General features: G+C 42.9%; 1 protein-coding gene across 1 annotated transcript in view; it reads right to left on the bottom strand.

The window, feature by feature from the left end:
- Nucleotides 1-7,707: 7,707 nt before the first annotated feature.
- The window catches only part of SHKBP1 (SH3KBP1 binding protein 1), a 41,036-nt gene continuing 29,569 nt past the window's right edge, over nt 7,708-19,174 (bottom strand). The window contains exons 12-18 of the mRNA XM_082262866.1: nt 18,911-19,027; nt 18,582-18,752; nt 16,587-16,742; nt 16,378-16,474; nt 13,226-13,410; nt 11,935-12,070; nt 7,708-8,369 (exon numbers count right to left, since the gene is read on the bottom strand). Coding sequence (XP_082118992.1) covers nt 7,811-8,369; nt 11,935-12,070; nt 13,226-13,410; nt 16,378-16,474; nt 16,587-16,742; nt 18,582-18,752; nt 18,911-19,027 — 1,421 coding nt within the window. The 3' untranslated portion in view covers nt 7,708-7,810. The remainder of the gene's footprint in view (nt 8,370-11,934; nt 12,071-13,225; nt 13,411-16,377; nt 16,475-16,586; nt 16,743-18,581; nt 18,753-18,910; nt 19,028-19,174) is intronic.

The following is a 19,174-nucleotide window of genomic DNA, read 5'->3' as shown; positions in this document are numbered from 1 at the left end:
ATCCAATGATCACTGCCAGCAGCTATAGCCGCAGGCAGTAATGGCACAAAAAAAAATAATAAAAAAAAAAATAAAAAATGTAAAGAAAAAAACCGGCAGGCTGGTTATTCTGAATTCAATCAATGGATCAACCTCAGTACAACCAGCCTGCTCACAGACCGATTGAAATTCGTCTGGTTCCTATTGAACCAGCCAAATTTTGATCTGTCTATGGCCAGCCTAAAGCCTAGAACACGCAACAAATTTCCGCCGACCGGTTGTCCATCTTTTGTCCAGAGTGGTGTTTTGTTGGTTGGAATGTGCTCTAGACTGCACACGAATCTTCCCACACGACAAAATTCTACTTCAGAAGTCATGTCATGTGCTGGTTTGCTTTGTGTTCTTTCTTCTCTGAGCATGCCCAGTCTTGCTCATAAGATTTTTCCCTGTCGAAATCTGTTCTGACTGCACGAAAATCGGAAGTGTTTTGACGGACAAAAATTGTATAGCCTACACCCCAGATTTTTTTCGGCCAAAAAGTCGGAGTCGGTTGTCGGAAGCATCATACTAACAAGCCGAAAATTGGCAGATCGGTCGTCGGACGAAAATTCCCGGCCGAATTTAGACTCGTGTGTGCGGGCCTTTAGTCTGCTGGGGTGTAGCATGGGCCATAAAGCGTTAGACCTTACCTTTTGCTGTTTGGATTATACACACAGCCTCAAAAGGCCCATACAGCATCCAGAATCTCCTTAAAAACTTCACCAGGACCCGCACCTGCTGAATACAGCCCCCCCCATAGATTGCAAATACAAGATGCAGCTGCCGCTGGTTGCGTAAAGCACATGCATGGATGTATGACCCAAATGCAATCTGTGTTCAGGGCATACATCAGTGCGCATGCTTTATGTGCCCACTGGTGCATACATGAAACTGCCTCATCTTGTAAACTGCTGTGTATGGGCAGCTGTGTGCATGAGCCCTTAGTGAGTCAATAACCGGAAACGATCAGTGACATCAGAACTCTCTGCACAAAGCCAAAGGATTAGCACAACAGGCAGATAAATGGAATTATCAGGAGGTTGAGAATTGTAGAATGAATCTTCTAAAGTTTGTGGAAACCTGACCATCACTCCAGCATTATATGGATAACGTACGTGGACCCCCCCCCCCTCCAAATTATTGAGTTCCAGGGCTTTCAGTGATGAATACCTTTAATGTTACAGCAGGGCTCAACAAATCCCAGGCGTCATGGTGACTAAAAATTGCATCCTGGTGCCTGGGCTTTGTCAGACCCCCCCCCCCTCTCCCTTGCTGTCATTGGTTGCTAGGACTGCCAATGTCCTAGCAACCAATGACAATTTAGCCGCTGTGTATGCACACATGGTATTTCGGTCAGCTGGTCTCTCTCTAATATATATCTTTCAAATGCATTACTGACAGCCCATTGCCCCCATAGTGTGTGTGTGTGTGTGTGTGTGTGTGTGTGTGTGTGTGTGTGTGTGTGTGTGTGTGTGTGTGTGTGTGTGTGTGTGTGTGTGTGTGTGTGTGTGTGTGTGTGTGTGTGTGTGTGTGTGTGTGTGTGTGTGTGTGTGTGTGTGTGTGTGTGTGTGTGTGTGTGTGTGTATATATAAAAAGAGGAAACAAAATGGCGCCCAATTTTGTTAGCTGGCTCCTAAAGTCAAAGAAAATTTGTCCAATCCTGTGTTACAGCATTAATACATTGTGGGCCTCCAACCTTGTGGTAACAGCTTGGGTAAGGCCCATCATGAGGGTGCCCCTGTGCACAAAGCCACCTTCCCAGAAGAGGAGGATGCTATACTCCAAAAAGGATGGTAGTGGGGGATGGGAAGGCCAACTGCATATTTTGAAACCAAATATCCAATAAGTTCTTAGAGGTGTGATGGTCAGATGTCCACAAACCCTTTGCTATATAGTTAATTTTGGATCATTGGTTCCCATTAAAAAGGAAAGTTCCAGTCAATTTTATTTTTATTAAAAGTCAGCAGGTATAAAATGTGTAGCTGCTGACTTTTAATAAACACACTCGCCTGTCACAGGATCCAGCGATGTGGCCACCCGAACAATCGCTTCTCTCCCTCCCCTCTCCCCAGCATTACAAATGTGGGCACCTGACTGTGGCAGCTTGCAGCTTCAAAGCCGGGGGGGGGGGGGGGGGCATTGCGCATGCACAAGCAGTGCAGCGCCTCCCTAATGGTTGGGCAATCTTCTGGGTCCTAAGACATGTCTCTGAAGATTGCAGGGAGGGAGGTGGGGGGGGGGAAACTTTCGCTCGGGTCGCCTAGGCGGTCCAAGCAGAAGTGGGAGCAGGTACCTGTCTAAACTAGGTAACCGCTTCCCCCCAAAAAAAATGACATACCAAATGTGGCATAGGAGAAGGGGGAACTTCCCCTTTTGGGTGGAGCTCCGCTATAACGTACCCACCACACACAAATACAGTAGAGGTTCATGCATACCTGTAATCCTCCGGTTTTCAAACTGATAATGGACAACTTTAAAAAGAAAGTCAAGATGTCAAGTGATAATAGGAAGGGGTTTGTGGTACAATCACAAAAAGGTAGCTTCTACACATTAGCAATGGAAGAAAAATAGATTAGACTGGAAACTTTCACCTGATTCATTATTGTTCTTACCAATGTGTTTTATGATGTTCTGCTAACAAAGAACAACAAATACGTGTTGGCTGAGAGCTGGTTCACACTGGGGCGACTTGGTCACCTGACAAGTCGCCATGGGTCGCCTGCCATAGATTAGCACAGGACCCGGTCTAATAGGAGCGACACAAGTCGCTCCAACTTAGAAAAAGGGTCCTGAGCTTCTTTATGGTGACCTGGAGCGACCTGCATTGACTTCACAGGTCGCCGCGGCAAGTCGGATCGCCTCAGTGTGAACTGACTCTTAAGGAGAAAAAGAAAAAAGTTTCACTGTTCTAACTTCTCCCAGACAATCAAAGGTTCAGAACAGTGCAGGATTTCCGGTTGTTCCATTATTAGCTCTAGGATGAGCTTTGGCCAAAAGGAAAAGTCATAAACAAGCTGGAAAGTGCTGAAATCAATACATGTTAGATCCAGTTATTCATCAAGTGTTCAGAGACAATAAAGGAGAGTCCGAGGACTACATGTCCATTTCCCAGCAGAAAACTCTACATACCACTTGATTTTCTGGATCCAGCCAGTAATAAGCATTAATCCCCTCTTATCTCACTGTGTAGTACTGTAGAGATTGACAGGCAATCTAAGGACACATTAAGCAATAATCTGATATAATAAAGGACACTCCACCATACATTATTAAATATTCCCTCAAGCAATGTTACTTCCAGGGTGTAAGAACTATCATGTGTGGGGTCTATGTGCCAAGACCATCCAACTCCTCTCCAATAAAGAGGACTGGGTGGATTCACAACCCAATTTGGAATACCAATTCCCAGAAGAAGCGCCCTGTCCTCTAAAAACTGGATGGAGGTCCTGTTTAAAGAATCAGTCCGCATACAACCAGAATTTATTTTTTTAAGTAGATGCTGGCTAGCTGAACCACGTATTGGCTGCGTTTGCCTCTTGCCACTGTAGCAGCCAGACTTTTCATCTTCTGATGTGTACTAAGTCTTTTTATTGGTCATGCTGTTTTTTTGTACTTTATTGAGATTTCAGATGGAGAAAGGGAAGCAAGACTCACAGGTGGTGCTGAGTTTAGAACAAAGACAAGAGACCTGCACATAAGAAAACACAAACTAGCAGTGGCAGAACTAGACTGCATCTATCAAAGTAACAAAAAGGAAATCCACCCTAGGGCAGTCTTTCTCAACCTTTTCAACACAGAGGAACCCTTGAAATAAATTTCTGGTCTCGGGGAACCCCTGCTAAAAATCTACAAACTCATGACACAATAGTGTGACAGTCAGTGGGAAGAATGCTCCTTACTCTTGTCATCATTGGGAAGAATTACCCCTTACAGATAGCTAAAAGGAACAATGGTGTCATTGGGAACTTACCGTAGAGGCAGAAATTGCCCATTTCTCAAGGAACCCCTAGCAACCTCAAGAGGAACCTTAGTTGAGAAACCCTGGCATAGTGTGTTGAAAGAACTTAGCTGGGTCTATACAGGTTAGGTAAAAGACTATTATAATAGACTTGCGGTGCGACTTCCATTCAAATCAATAGGCTCCCATAGGGAACCATTGATTTTGAATGGAGGCAGAAAAAAACGCTGCTAAAAGCGACGTGGCAAAACGTGCAATAAACGCAAATGGAAGAAGCTACTGAGAGCACGTTTTTACAGCTGCTTTTTCCGGCGTCAGAACTAACTTTGACGCACGTTTTTTCTAACGCCCCGTGTGCATGGGGCCTAAATGTAACTACATTATGCTTCTAAAAAACAAATCCCCCCAAAAATATCAGTAGCTTTTTATGTTGAGGATTTTTTTTTCTTTTAAATAAAAATAAATAAATACATTTGATGGGAAAGTGGTATTCCTAAAATGGACAATCCCTTTAACAAAAGATGATACCAACATAACAAAATGTGTCAGTCACACTGTCAACCATTTAAAGGGGTTGTAAAGTCAGAAGACTTTTTATCTTTATGCATTAAGATACAAAGCCTTCTGTGTGCAGCAGTCCCCCTCAGCCGCTCGAGTACTTACCTGAGGTCCCTCCCTGTCCAGCGATGTCCACGAGTATCTCAGCTGTCCGAGATTCTCCCTCCTGATTGGCTGAGGCACAGCAGCAGTGTCATTGGCTACTGTCCATCAAAGTCAGCTAGCCAATCAGGAGAGAGAGAGGGGCAGGGCCGGGTGGTGGCCCTGTGTCTGAAGGGACACAGGGAGATGTGACTCAGCTTGGGTGCCCCCATAGCAAGCTGCTTGCTGTGGGGGCACTCACCAGGAGGGAGGGGCCAGGATCACAGAACCCGAGAAGAGAAGGATCGGGGCTGCTCTGTGCAAATCCATTGCAACAGAGCAGGTAAGTATAACATGTTTATTTTTTTAGGTAAAAGAAAAAAAAAAACACAAGACTTTACAATCACTTTAAATCTTAAAGAGGAACTAAACTTTGCAATACTGACCCTAGCTTCAATGGCCTGTTACCCGTGAGCTTTTACACCGGCTTCTTTCAGGTGCAAGTTTTCACGGCGTCCTGACGTGTCGGCGTGGGATGATGTCACTCTTGTGCATGCACAGGAGTGTGGTCATCCCGACACAAAGGCACAGTGCCAGAATGTAAACAGAGTTGCACATGTGCATCTCAGAGTACATTCTACAGAAGACTGGAAGCCAGCAGATAGGCATTCTATGCATGAAGGTTAACAAAAAAAAAAAAAAACCACACACCTTCTGTATACAAGAATCTCCACCTTCTACTTACCTGAGCCTATTCATGGTCGAGAGCTGTGCATGAGACAAGGCTCTGGGCAGATTGATAGCAGCAGGAGCCTTTGGCTCCCACCGCTATCAATCAAATGCTGTGATGAGGAGTGGGGGCGTGGCCAAGCTGCCCAGTCTGTGTCAATAGATGCACACAGGGCAGCTTGGGAGGGAGCCTGCACAAGTGCCCCCATAGGAAGCAGCTTCCTATAAGAGCACTTGCCGTAGAGGAGGAGCCTGGAACCCTAGCGAGGGATCCAAGAAGAGGATCGAGGCTGCTCTTTGCAAAACCCTCGCACAGAGTAGTTAAGTATGACATGTTTAATATTTTATTTAAAAAAAAAAAAAAAAAAAAAAAAAAGTGACTTAATATCACTTTAAACTTTTGACAAAAAACACGGTTTCTATGCAGAGCTGCACCAGATTTTGCACTCTCCAGTTTTAGTAAGTCGACCCCAGTGCCTATTCATTTTTGAACATGTCGAATGCCTGTGTCCCTCAATGTGTGCGGTGTTTACATCCTCCAACTCTTACATCACTACAGGAAACAGCAGTGAAGTCGGTGCTGGAAGGTGAAACCACAGCATTCAGAAGAGTAAAAAGGCATCCAAATCCCCCAAAGCTGTTGAATGCTAAAGATTTTTACAGGGGCCGCAGCACTGGAATGGAGTGTAGTTAGCACTCATGGGCTATCGTAGAGAGGCAAGTATATCTCTTCTATTACAGGGAACAGCCATTAAGATTTTCTTTGACGACTGACAGTGTCGCTTTAAAAGGGTCAATAGATTTTTTGGAAAGTGGATTAGCTCACAAATATTCAAACCAAGGCTGGTGTTACTTTACTCCACAGAGAACGGAAGAATGTCCATATCCCATTAGAACAAGACTAACACACAATGTAACAGTAATAAAACAAAGCGCTACTCATGTTGGCAAAATGCCCAGAACAAAGATGGCACTTGTAAAAGGCACTGTTGGGTATTCCCATTCAGGATCAGAGTTGTAACAAGGCACAAAAATTGTTGTTTGCTCCTGAATCAGTGCTTTAAGGAAGAACTGTCCCTTTTACTTCCCACCTATGAACTGATTTGGCAAAACACGTAAGTAAACATATATATTATAATGAAATCCAAAATAAATAGAGGAATGGATCACTATGTAATGGCTTGCTTTAGAGACAAGTCCCAATGTTGTTATAACACCTAACCGTAAAGTCCAACTGCAGTCAAGCAGTTCTGTATAGAGTATAGATAGGGAAGGGTTTGAATCTGTCAGGTTTTTACTGTCTCTTTAGCGGAGATTCACTATAACTTCCTGTCCCGGTGTCACAAGGACAGAAAGTCTCTCTGATGCAAAGAAAGCAACAATAGCACATTTATTTAGAAAAGTGGGGAGGGGGTGAAATATCAGTCAAGTTTATATTGCTTTATGAATCTTCCTGTCCCAGTGATGCACACCCCCCCCTCATTTCTTGTTGAGTTGTCACTAGAACAGGAAGTGATGGGAAATCTCCACAACCAAGACACAGACAGCAATAAGGCTGCATTCACACCTCAGCGTTTTGAATCGCAGACAGATTTGCCACGATTCTGCCCGCAATTTAAAAGCGCCGAAGTGTGAATGAGAAATCATAGAATGCACATTTAAGATGCCATTCATGTAAAATGGCCACTAAAATTGTGGTGCGGTTCTGCCGCAATTATCCCACAATAAATCGTGCTGCAATCGCGGCAACCCAGTAGCTCTTGAACTTATTTTGGACTTCAAGCAATGCGACAATCGCAGTGCGATCTATCATGCGACAGTTGCAGAACTGCACCACGATTTTAGGTGCCATTCAAATGAATGGCATCTCAAATGCGTTTTCTGCGATTTGACATTCATACCTAGGCGCTTTGAAATTGCAAACAGAAGTGCGGCAATCTGCCGGCGATTCAAAACACCAAGGTGTGAATGCAGCCTAATATCTGACAGATGTATCGACTGATATCCTTCCCTAGTGGCAGCTTAAAAAAAAAAAAAATATAAGGTTTGGCTGGACTTGAGCTGTAACCTCTTGGCACCTCCCAGCCCTTTAAGGGGGTTAGGATGCCAGGAGGCGGGGTTTATGATCATGTGACTGCTGTCATTGGCTGTCACATGATCGGAATGCTCCAGATCGTAGTAGCGCTCGGGAGCTTTCCGTTAGCTGCTGGTAACTGTCCCCGGGAGCGCACTCTCGGCACAGCTGTATTTACACTACTTCACGCAAATATGCAGCTGTTCGGTGCCAAAGCCCACCCACTGAGAGGCCGCAATATTTGCGTGCAGCCAGCGCCAAGGGGTTAATAAGCATGCAACTCAAATGCTGGCTAGTAATACTCTTTGTAAGATCAGGGTTAAAATAGCTATGCTTGTGCCAACGCATCTCCAGCCTATTATTCAGGGTAACCCTCTGCTGTACAGCCGCTGTCAAAATGATGTCTCGTTTAGCCTAGGCTTCTGTGGAGCTCTGGGAGGAGATGGTGAAGATGTGGAGGTGTCTGCTGCTGCTGCTGAGGGTAAAGAAGGTGATGACGGTGCTACACAAAGAGGTGGGGGTGGAGGAGGAGCAGGCGAAACTGGCCGTCTAACTGGAGCAGAGGATCGAGGCGATTTCATCCTGGTGGCGGCCACTTCCATGCTGGAACGCCGTGTGTCTGACTGGTGTGATTCTGTATTACGAGCAAGCTCTTGGCAGCGCTCCACAAAGCTGCCACTGGCACGGGGAGATGGTGGATCAGAAACTGCGGAAAACGCCTGGCCTTCTGCCCTTAACTGGCAGTTTTGTGGTTTACTAGATCTCATGCTGGAGCGAGGGAGAGAGTCGGACTTGTTTAAAGAGCTGAAACTCCCAGATATGTGTGGCTGCAAGCTGCACATTGAGGCCCAGCCTTCTGTGGGTCGTGTAGACGCAGCGGGGCGTTGAGAGGAGGTGATCATAAGCCTGGAGAATCGATCTCGCATGTTGTCACTCAGCTGGGACTGCAAGCTGAAATACAAAAACATAAGAGGGGTTATTGCTGCACTTCTTTGTGAAATGGTAGCAGAGACAAGGCTAGCTGAGATAAAAGAAATTCTATGGAGCTAAAATCATACATATACAGTTTATGGGTAAATAACTAAAAACTGAAAGCTTTTTGCAAAATAAAAGTCCAACACAAAGTTATTTGATTATATTAAAATTTCTGTGCTCAACATCTCGATACACACAGGCAAACCTGCAATAAGTTCATGTAGCATCAAAGTTGCCTTACTCCCTCTGTGCCCAACACATTGTTTTTGACCACCGGTGCATCCCATATTAGTGATGGGCCAATGGAAATATGTGAATGTGCAAGAGGGACCATTAGATTAAACATTAACTACCTGCCAACTACTGTGAGCGGATGGCAGGTGCAGGCACAATCACGTACCTGTAAATCACCTGGTTCAGTGGCGCCCCCTGCCGATTAGGGCTGTGTTTGGACACAGCACAAGTTTGCCAGCTGATTTCAGCCAATTATTTTGGCTCGTCAGCCGGACTGGTTGTGTCCAATCACACAGAGTTCTGCGATAACACACAGAATTCTGTGTAGAGGGAATAGCGATCTGGCTGTTTCTTCTACCTACAAAGCAGGGAGAATAAACAGCCAGATAGTAAAGTAAAAGCAGCACATATTACACACATTACTAGGCACACAGTTAACCCCTTGTTTGCCCCTAGATGTTAACATTTCCCAGCCAGTGTCATCAGTATACCGTCAGTGTAAAGTAATATCACTGATCACTGTAATAGTGTCACTAGTGACATCATTGTCAGTTAGTGACCCTCCCAGATAGTGTCTGTTAGTGCCTTATCACAGACACACTATAAGTCGCTGATCACCGTCATTAAAGTATAGCACCTATACCTGCGTAAATTCTAGTATATATATAGAATACCATAGTTGGTAGATACTAAAACTTTCACACAAACCAATTAAAGGGATTGTAAAGGCAGGAGGTTTATTTTATCCTAATGTATTCTTTGCATGAAGATAAAAAAGCCTTCGGTGTGCAGCAGCCCCCCTAATCCTTACCTGAGCCCATCTTTATCCAGCGATGTTGCAGGAGTTTCTGAGCTGCCCGGGACTCCCCTCACCATTGGCTGAGACAGCAGCGCATCGCGATTGGTTCCCGCTGCGGTCAGTCAGCCAGAGGAGAGAGGAGGCGGGGCCGGGTCGCGGCTCCATGTCGGAAAGGACACAGGGAGTGGTGACTCGGCGCAGGAGCCCCCACAGCAAGCTGCTTGCTGTGGGGGAACTCAACAGGAGGGAGGGAACAGGAGCACAGAAGAGGGACCCAAGAAGAGGAGGATCCGGGCCACTCTGTGCAAAACCAACTGCACTGAGTAGTATAACTTTTGTAAAGTCTTGTTTAAAAAATAAATAACAATCAGTTTATTATACACTTATTGGGATTTTTGTTTACCAAACACATATAGCCTAAATTTATAAAGGAAATTGATTTTTTTACTGGATAGGTTTTAGATCAGAAATTATAAAATATTCTTTTTTTTTTTTTTCAAAATGTTCGGTCTTTTCGCCGCTTATATAATAAAAAAAACCCAGTGGTGATCAAATACCACCAAAAGAAAGCTCTATTTGTGTGAAAAAAAATATTTCAATAATGTAAACAATCTGGTCATGAAGATGAAAAGCCTTCCGGAGGTCAAGTGGTTAACAAATCTATCAAGGAAATACAGTGCCTTGCGAAAGTATTCGGCCCTCTTGAACTTTGCGACCTTTTGCCACATTTCAGGCTTCAAACATAATGATATAAAACTGTAATTTTTTATGAAGAATCAACAACAAGTGGGACACAATCATGAAGTGGAACGAAATTTATTGGATATTTCAAACTTTGTTAACAAATAAAAAACTGAAAAATTGGGCGTGCAAAATTATTCAGCCCCTTTACTTTCAGTGCAGCAAACTCTCTACAGAAGTTCAGTGAGGATCTCTGAATGATCCAATGTTGACCTGAATGACTAATGATGATAAATAGAATCCACCTGTGTGTAATCAAGTCTCCGTATAAATGCACCTGCACTGTGATAGTCTCAGAGGTCCATTTAAAGCGCAGAGAGCATCATGAAGAACAAGGAACACACCAGGCAGGTCCGAGATACTGTTGTGGAGAAGGTTAAAGCCGGATTTGGATACAAAAAGATTTCCCAAGCTTTAAACATCCCAAGGAGCACTGTGCAAGCGATAATATTGAAATGGAAGGAGTATCAGACCACTGCAAATCTACAAAGACCTGGCCGTCCCTCTAAACTTTCAGCTCATACAAGGAGAAGACTGATCAGAGATGCAGCCAAGAGGCCCATGATCACTCTGGATAAACTGCAGAGATCTACAGCTGAGGTGGGAGACTCTGTCCATAGGACAACAATCAGTCGTATACTGCACAAATCTGGCCGTTATGGAAGAGTGGCAAGAAGAAAGCCATTTCTTAAAGATATCTATAAAAAGTGTCGTTTAAAGTTTGCCACAAGCCACCTGGGAGACACACCAAACATGTGGAAGAAGGTGCTCTGGTCAGATGAAACCAAAATCGAACTTTTTGGCAACAATGCAAAATGTTATGTTTGGCGTAAAAGCAACACAGCTCATCACCCTGAACACACCATCCCCACTGTCAAACATGGTGGTGGCAGCATCATGGTTTGGGCCTGCTTTTCTTCAGCAGGGACAGGGAAGATGGTTAAAATTGATGGGAAGATGGATGGAGCCAAATACAGGACCATTCTGGAAGAAAACCTGATGGGAGTCTGCAAAAGACCTGAGACTGGGATGGAGATTTGTCTTCCAACAAGACAATGATCCAAAACATAAAGCAAAATCTACATTGGAATGGTTTACAAACAAACATATCCAGGTGTTAGAATGGCCAAGTCAAAGTCTAGACCTGAATCCAATTGAGAATCTGTGGAAAGAACTGAAAACTGCTGTTCACAAACGCTCTCCATCCAACCTCACTGAGCTCCAGCTGTTTTGCAAGGAGGAATGGGCAAAAATTTCAGTCTCTCGATGTGCAAAACTGATAGAGACATACCCCAAGGGACTTACAGCTGTAATCGCAGCAAAAGGTGGCGCTACAAAGTATTAACTTAAGGGGGCTGAATAATTTTGCATGCCCAATTTTTCAGTTTTTTATTTGTTAACAAAGTTTGAAATATCCAATAAATTTCGTTCCACTTCATGATTGTGTCCCACTTGTTGTTGATTCTTCACAAAAAATTACAGTTTTATATCTTTATGTTTGAAGCCTGAAATGTGGCAAAAGGTCGCAAAGTTCAAGGGGGCCGAATACTTTCGCAAGGAACTGTAAAATAAACAAAATGTGGAATGTCAGACAGGCTAGTATGGGCATGCACTGGCCTCATCTTTCTACCCCTGCACTTTCCATTTGGACACTGAGCCTTCACATTAGAGATTTGCGGAGCAAGAGGAAGGTTCTCAAGAGTGTAACCATGCCATGCCAGCTTTTTTTTTTTTTCTGTATAACTTTCATTTTGGAAAAGAAAGTACCTGGCTAGTGATGCGCGAGGGTTGGCACTGTGGTTGAATGATGCGGCAGGGCTTATTTCAGGGGTGCGGGTGAGAGCCAGGTCACACTGTTCCAGCTGTTCCAGCAGCTCTTCCTGAGTGAGACCCCCTTGTTCTGCTACAAAGTAGATGAACACAATGATACATTAAGTAGAGAATGATATTGTTGTTGCCATGCGCAAATATACAAAGGTGAGTTGAGAGGGGATTGTTTACCCAGAGAAGAGATAGGACAGCATCAGCAGATGAAGCATTTTCTATCAACACTTTAGACGCCACATAAAAGCACTTGGTGGCGCTTCATAAAAAAGGCAAAAAGCTGTTAAAGCAGAAGTAAAATGGTGTGCTTATACTCCCCTTTCCTCCAATGGTCCCATCCCTCGCTAGCATCTTCTCCTATGTGCCGATTTTCGGCCATCTTCACTGGCCAGTGTAGGATGAGGTTACTCCTGTGAATGCACAGGAGGCCATCATTCCAGCACACTGGAGATCAGGCTGGCCGCTGTAAGAGGAGTATCGCGTGCACAGCTCAGTTTACATGGTAGGGGACAATGCAAACAGGACGGGAAGTGTATTTTAATACAGAAGAGACATTACATGATTTTTCTGCAAAAAAAAAACAAAAAAAAACCTGCCTGCTCACTGTGCACAACAGCAGATCTTTAGTTGGACTTAAATTTTTTTTGTAAAAACCCAACAGCCATCTTAAAGGGTAAGTTCACCTTTGGAACATGTAACATGTTCCAGCATCTGTAGCCTCTCCCCCCCCTCCTTTGCGACAGTGGGTGGAGGATCCTCTCCCTGCTGTCACAATTTATAAACAGCGCAGCTGTGCGGGGCCCTGCCCACATGGCTGCGTCATTCATTTACAGTTTTCGGTGAATAAATGCCTACATATACCCTCAGCCATTGTGCATGACGGCTTGAAGTTCTCAATGAGCTGCGAGGGTGCTTGTGAGTAATCTCATAGTACATGAATTTGGAGAGTCTGCAGGAGCCTGAGAAATGCTCTGCAGGCTCCTTAGAAAAAAAAAAAAATGCATATATTTTTATCTGCAAAAAAAGGTATATTTTTTAAAAGGTGAACCTTAAGCTTTAAACCCACGAGTACCTATAGACACACAATGGGCATGTGTTAGAGGTAAGGAAACACTAAGCAAAACTTGGAAAGGTCCCAGAAAATGTTGTTGAAGTTTTGTTAAAGGGCGCAGAAAGACTTTGCCAGGTGAACACTGAGTCAAAACCAAGGACACAAAATTAGGCGCCCACTCACCTCCTGACTCCCCTTTGTTTACCACTTCCATAGCAGTAGTCAAATCCCACATTTGAAGACAGCCACTGGCATGGCCAGTGAAGAGGTAGCGCCGCGGGCGGGAGCCTATACGGCTGGATCCTTCACACTCATGGACAGTAAATGAGGTAATGGGGGTTCCATCCACAGAGCGGACCTCACAGATTCTAAAATAAATAAAAAAGGCAGTAGAATTGAAAAGAGATGAGACCACTGATTTTTATTTTGCAGAACAACGTTTTATTTTTGGTTTAATCACTTGCCGCACCGCCACAGTACATTTACTGCGGCAGGGAGGCAGGGGCAGGCTTAGTCACACACACACACACACACACCACACACACTATATTATATATATATGTGCGATTGTGCCTGTTCTGGGTTAGGAGCACACAGAGTGCCCCTCCTGTGCCTGCTGGGTTTGGTTACTGGTAATCGGAAACCGGGTATCATGTGATCGCTACAATTAATCATAGCAATCACATGATAATAATGTAAACATCCTGTCATGAATGGCTTTCCATTCATGAACAGTTTGCGGTTATTTGTGATTGGCCTAAAGCAAATCATATGGTATATGGCTACATGTACCATGTGACTATCTGTAGCCAATCACAGATCAAAGCCATGAGCAAGCTTGTTCATTAAAGGTTAACCCATTCATAACAGCTAAAGCTATTGCTTTGTATAAACAATAACCGTGTCTAAACAAAAAAAAAAAAAAACCCTGATCACCCTCTCAGAGTAATACAGTAATATGGTGACAGCTACTCTGATGACAGGATGGAAAAAAAGAAAAAAAAAAAAAAAAAGAAACATGTTTTAAAAAGAAAACACAGTCAGTTTTCCTGATCACCGCTACACCAGTCATATGATGACGCTGTTCTGCCCTGATGACAGTATGTCAAAAAAAAAAAAAAAAAACTGAAGAGAAATTTTTTTTTTTTACATTCCATTTTCCCAAAAAATGTTGACAAAAAAATTACTGTAATGATATCCCATACTGGACACACGAAAAGCTGTAGCAAGCGGCCATTTTGTTCAGTCATTATAGGTCAGCCATGACAGTCTTGCAGAACAGTTACACATTGCCGCAGTGATTACACCTTCCATCCTCCTCGAATTCATGGAATTCCTAGGTTATACACTCCAAAAAAGCCGTTATCTCAACTCCGAGACATCAGAAACCAGCACTAAACTAAACCTGCTAATTGAGTCCTGGCAGGATGTTTGTTTCTGCTGTCCAGGCCCAATTGTAAAACTATGACCAAATCCATTAAGGATACCCAGGACTAATTGGGGATTGTAAAAGGCCATCAGAGAGCTATGCCCAATTCAAAACGTAACAAATACACACACGATTCATAAACTCAGACAAGAACATGACACATTAATAAGTATATATTTGGATGAGAAATGTTGTACTGAAGGAATTAAGGTCATACATGACCACACTAGCACATTTAGAAGATAGCTGTCAGATACTCCCTGGGTGACAAGTTTATCTGAGCTACACTTTGTTTAGTATCCCTGGATGCAAAATTAAAAGCTAAACAATAATCTACAAGTTTCAAGAATGCAACCGGTACATTTTGGAAGATATGAATAGTGGTATAAAACGGTCTGTAGAGGAGGGACCTGATATTGTCATAAACCCAGAACAGCCCATTTTATTGGTCAGGGGCATCTGTCTACATCCCTTTGATCCCAGAGAAAAAAAAAGGGAGATGCCTAACCAGTTGGGAGTCCTCCTTTATCATCAAAGCAGGAACATCTGTCAAGTTTGAAAACTGATAACACCTGGCTCATCGACTGAACTCTGATAACACCCAGGACATTGCCTGTAAATATTCTTCCTCCACAATTCTACCTTATTTTTCTATTACTGAATTATGTCTTTATTTCTTTGAAACACATTTTTCCTGTAAATATTTTATTTGCACCAACTTTGACCTTTTCATTATTAAAACCTTATTTTGAAAAGGTGTTAACCTTGTCCCTAAGCTTTTAATGCAAGCTAACAACGAACCTGTCTCTTGAAGAGTGCTACCGTATAGAATAAATCCTATGAACATACCTGTCTGTGGTGACAGTGTGTGTTACAGACGATTATTCTAAAATCATAATTGATATTGCTAGAATTACGAGCTTCCTCCTGCTCGGACCAAAATGGGGGTGGTGGCATTTAAAGGGTTAATTGCTTAATTAGCCCAGTGACAATCACTCTCAGCCTGCTGGCACCTAGATTGTGGTCCCGCGTGCTGGAAAATCTTTGTGCAGGGTGCAGCTGAGAGTGGCATTGTTACTTAAGTGACAGCATGGTGTGAGATTGGCCGGTCCTTTGTCACGAGTTAGTGAGGAGAGCAGGGATCTGTGATCCGCGTCTGTCACAATTACAACTTCAAAAACCTCACCATGCCTCTTACTAAATGCCTCAGACTGTCTACTTTCCAAAAAGGGGTTATTTGGGGGGTACTTGTACTGACCTTGCATTTTGGGGCCTCATGAAATGAGATAGGTCGTCGGTATATCAGGACTGATCAATTTTCAAAATTTAAATAAACATATATATATATATATATATATATATATATATATATATATATATATATATATATATATATACATACATACATACATACACACACAAATATATATATATATATATATATATATATATATATATATACACACACACACACACACACACACACACACACACACACCATAGTTTGTAAATGCTATAAGATTTCACACAAACCAATATACACTTACTGGAATTATTATGTTTACAGAATAGATTTCAACCTACACTTGATTTTATTGGATAGGTTTTTTTTTTGGTCTTTTTTCATTTATATAATAAACATTTAAAAAAAAAAAAAACTTAGCGGTGATCAAATACCACCAAAATAAAGCTCCATTTGTGTGAAACTTATATAAATTCATTTCTTTACAAGGATACATGACCCTGCAATTGCCAGGTAAAATAGCGCAGTTCTGAATAGCAAAAAATGCCCTGGTCATGAAGGTGGTAAAACATTTGGGTGGTCTAGTAGTTAAGCAGCATGGAAGCAAACATGTATCTGCTGATAAAACGAATCACCAAGTATCACAATGACATGACTGCTCACCTCTTCCCAGTAGAAGATAAGCGGACATAGACAATGTTAGAATCGGGAACCACTCTCTGGATGAAGACCTGTTGATCATCTCTCTCTCCAAAGGGGCCTGAAGAGAAAGCCAGGAAGATCAATGTAAGGAAAACAAAAGATAAAACTGCATAAAAATAATACATTCAAAACAAAGCTGAATCACTTCACCGCTCATTTTAAATACTTACCAATATCATTCCCAGCACTGCATCCAGCATGCCCATCAATATCTTCTAGAGCAAGGATTTTAAATGATGCTAAAGGAGTGGATCCAGGCTGGGTGGAGATCATACCACGGAAGCGAGTGACAGTCCAGGTACGCACATGGTTGTTATCTGCACATACTAAATGACAAACAAATACAAAGCTTAAAAAGGCTGTAGTTACAATGCCAGAAAACCTACACCACTACAGTATAGCGTCTATAGCTGCCTAAATTCCAGTATACAGTATTTACCATAGTTTGTAGAAGCTATAACTTTTGCGCACACCAGGCCCCCTGACGACGTCACTTCATGACGAAACCGGTAGGGGAACAGGCGGGACTCGAAACACTCCTGCTGTTCATGCTGGCTGGGATCTGGCTGTCTCCCTCATGTTTATACACACCGCACAAGTGTAACATAAGGACCTGTGTTATGCATGAAGCCAGAGTTTGGAGCTACGATTTTAATTGTGAGTGGCTATTGTTTGTTTTAATAAAATTGTTGCTTACTACTACACTATGAGGGGCAATTATTGTATTTTCACATACATATCTGGCTGAAGGTGGAACGATATCTGTGAGAGCCGCAAACGGATTCACTTCAATGGGAACACAGTCCCATCTCCCCAGGATCCTGATTGAGCCTTTGAGACGGGATTTCATCATGCTGATATAGATCTTTATGACGGGGGTCTATGTCCTCTTGTAAGCAGCTGTCTATTTGGGTGCTGGTGAAGGTTCCCCCACAGTGCTTCAGTTCTATCACCATATACTGCACATGATTAGCTCTAATCAGTTGTGGGATTGAATGCTGGTGAAGGTTTCTCCACAGCGTTTCAGCTTGATCATCTTTCACCCCATTTGAAAAATTATTATGGACTATATCATGGACCTTGGTTCTTTATGATCTATTTTTATAAATGGACTTTGGTTTTTATGTTCTTTAGCACTGCACCTTCTCTTTCTTGCTTTTTAAAAACATTTAACATGGACTGAAATCCGCTGCCAAACTTTTGCTGTGTCCAATCTTAGCACGGGTAGGCAAGAGGCGTGCGCAAGCGTGCCCTAAACCCAGAACACAGGCGGTGATGTACAGTTAACTTTTCCAGCCTGCCTGTACCGTCTATCTGCATTAAATCTATTGTGGGCGATCAGCAAGTAGTTAAAGTAAACTTAAATATTAAAATTGTATAAAAACAAAAATGTTCAATAATTTTAAATCTGCCAATACCCAATGTTCCTGCCATGGAGGTCCTTGTTTAGGATCCTCCTGTTATATAATTTCGCTCCTGCGTTGTCGCCCCGTCACAGAGACTTACAGTGCAGACAACAAATAGCAGTTTCAACACAAATTGTAAAGATGGCCTATTGGAGTCACAACCAGAAAATCAGCTCTGAGAAATGCCATGTAGTAAGTGGCTGCAGTGATAGCGTGCAGAAATCTGACATGCCGATTGTATCCAAGTCAACCGACTTGGGTACAATCAGCCTGTCCATTGATGATTCAAATCTCGACCGGTTCCTGTTGAACCGCCTGAGGTTCGAACCATCTATGGCCGGCTTTAGACCTATATTTATCATTAAAAACCAACCCCCAAACTTTCCCCCCTTATCTAAATCACAGGGTGTGTTCTGTAACATCCTGTTTGTGTAAGTGAAAGGTTTTGATTTTGAAAGCGACAGGTTTGGCCCGACCCACATTTGTAAACAGTAACTGACCCCGCCCAGGTTTGTAAACAGTGACCACTTTGTCAACAGTAACAGGTTTGTAAACAGTGACTGGCCCCGCCCACGTTTGGAAACAGTGACTGGCCCTGCCCACGTATGTAAACACAGACCACATTTTTTGTTAATAGTGACTGGCCCCGCCCACGTTTGTAAACACTGACCACATGTTTGTAAATGGTGACTGCTAAGAAATGCCAGTGGATAGAAACTAGGGAATGACCACAAAAGTGCACATACAAACATCCATTACCTGAGATTAGGTGTCTTTCTGACAGCATTATTTTGGTCACAGGGCTACGGTGTACAGTGAATGTCTGGAAAAGTTGAGGACCAGACCCAACAGTCTCTGGATGCTGAACAATAACCCTTACAATACCAGAACTTGTTCCATAGGCTATTTCGATCCAGTTACCACTGTCACCTATAGAAAGAAGACTAAGTTTACTAAACTGCGGTATGCAAAAACACCTTTCTTTAGATAGGAGATCACTTCCAGACACATTTGTTTATAGGTTGAGAGAGAACAAGTCTGTACAGGAGGGGAAAATGTCTCTTTGTGCTCAGTGACAGGACTCTTACTGGTTTTTGGTGTGAGGTAGACACTAAGTGCAGTGATAGCATCTTCAGATGGATCTCGGTAAAGCTCTGTAACAAGCAAGTCATTGTCCTTCATGCGCAGAGGAAATTTCTGGACATCTGCATACAAATTGAAAAAAATAGGTTGAGTGTGAAGAAAGATCGGAAGCAGAGAAATTAATGTGGTATTAAAGGTTTGGCTTATTAATTTAAAAAAAAATAAAAAATAAATAAAAAAATAACAAACATGTTATACTTACCTGCTCT

Source organism: Pelophylax lessonae (genome assembly GCF_965119305.1).
Source record: "Pelophylax lessonae genome assembly, chromosome: 7".
NCBI classification, from domain to species: Eukaryota; Metazoa; Chordata; class Amphibia; order Anura; family Ranidae; genus Pelophylax; species Pelophylax lessonae.
Note: the sequence above shows the minus strand (reverse complement) of the source record. Positions and strands in the feature narration are given on the sequence as shown.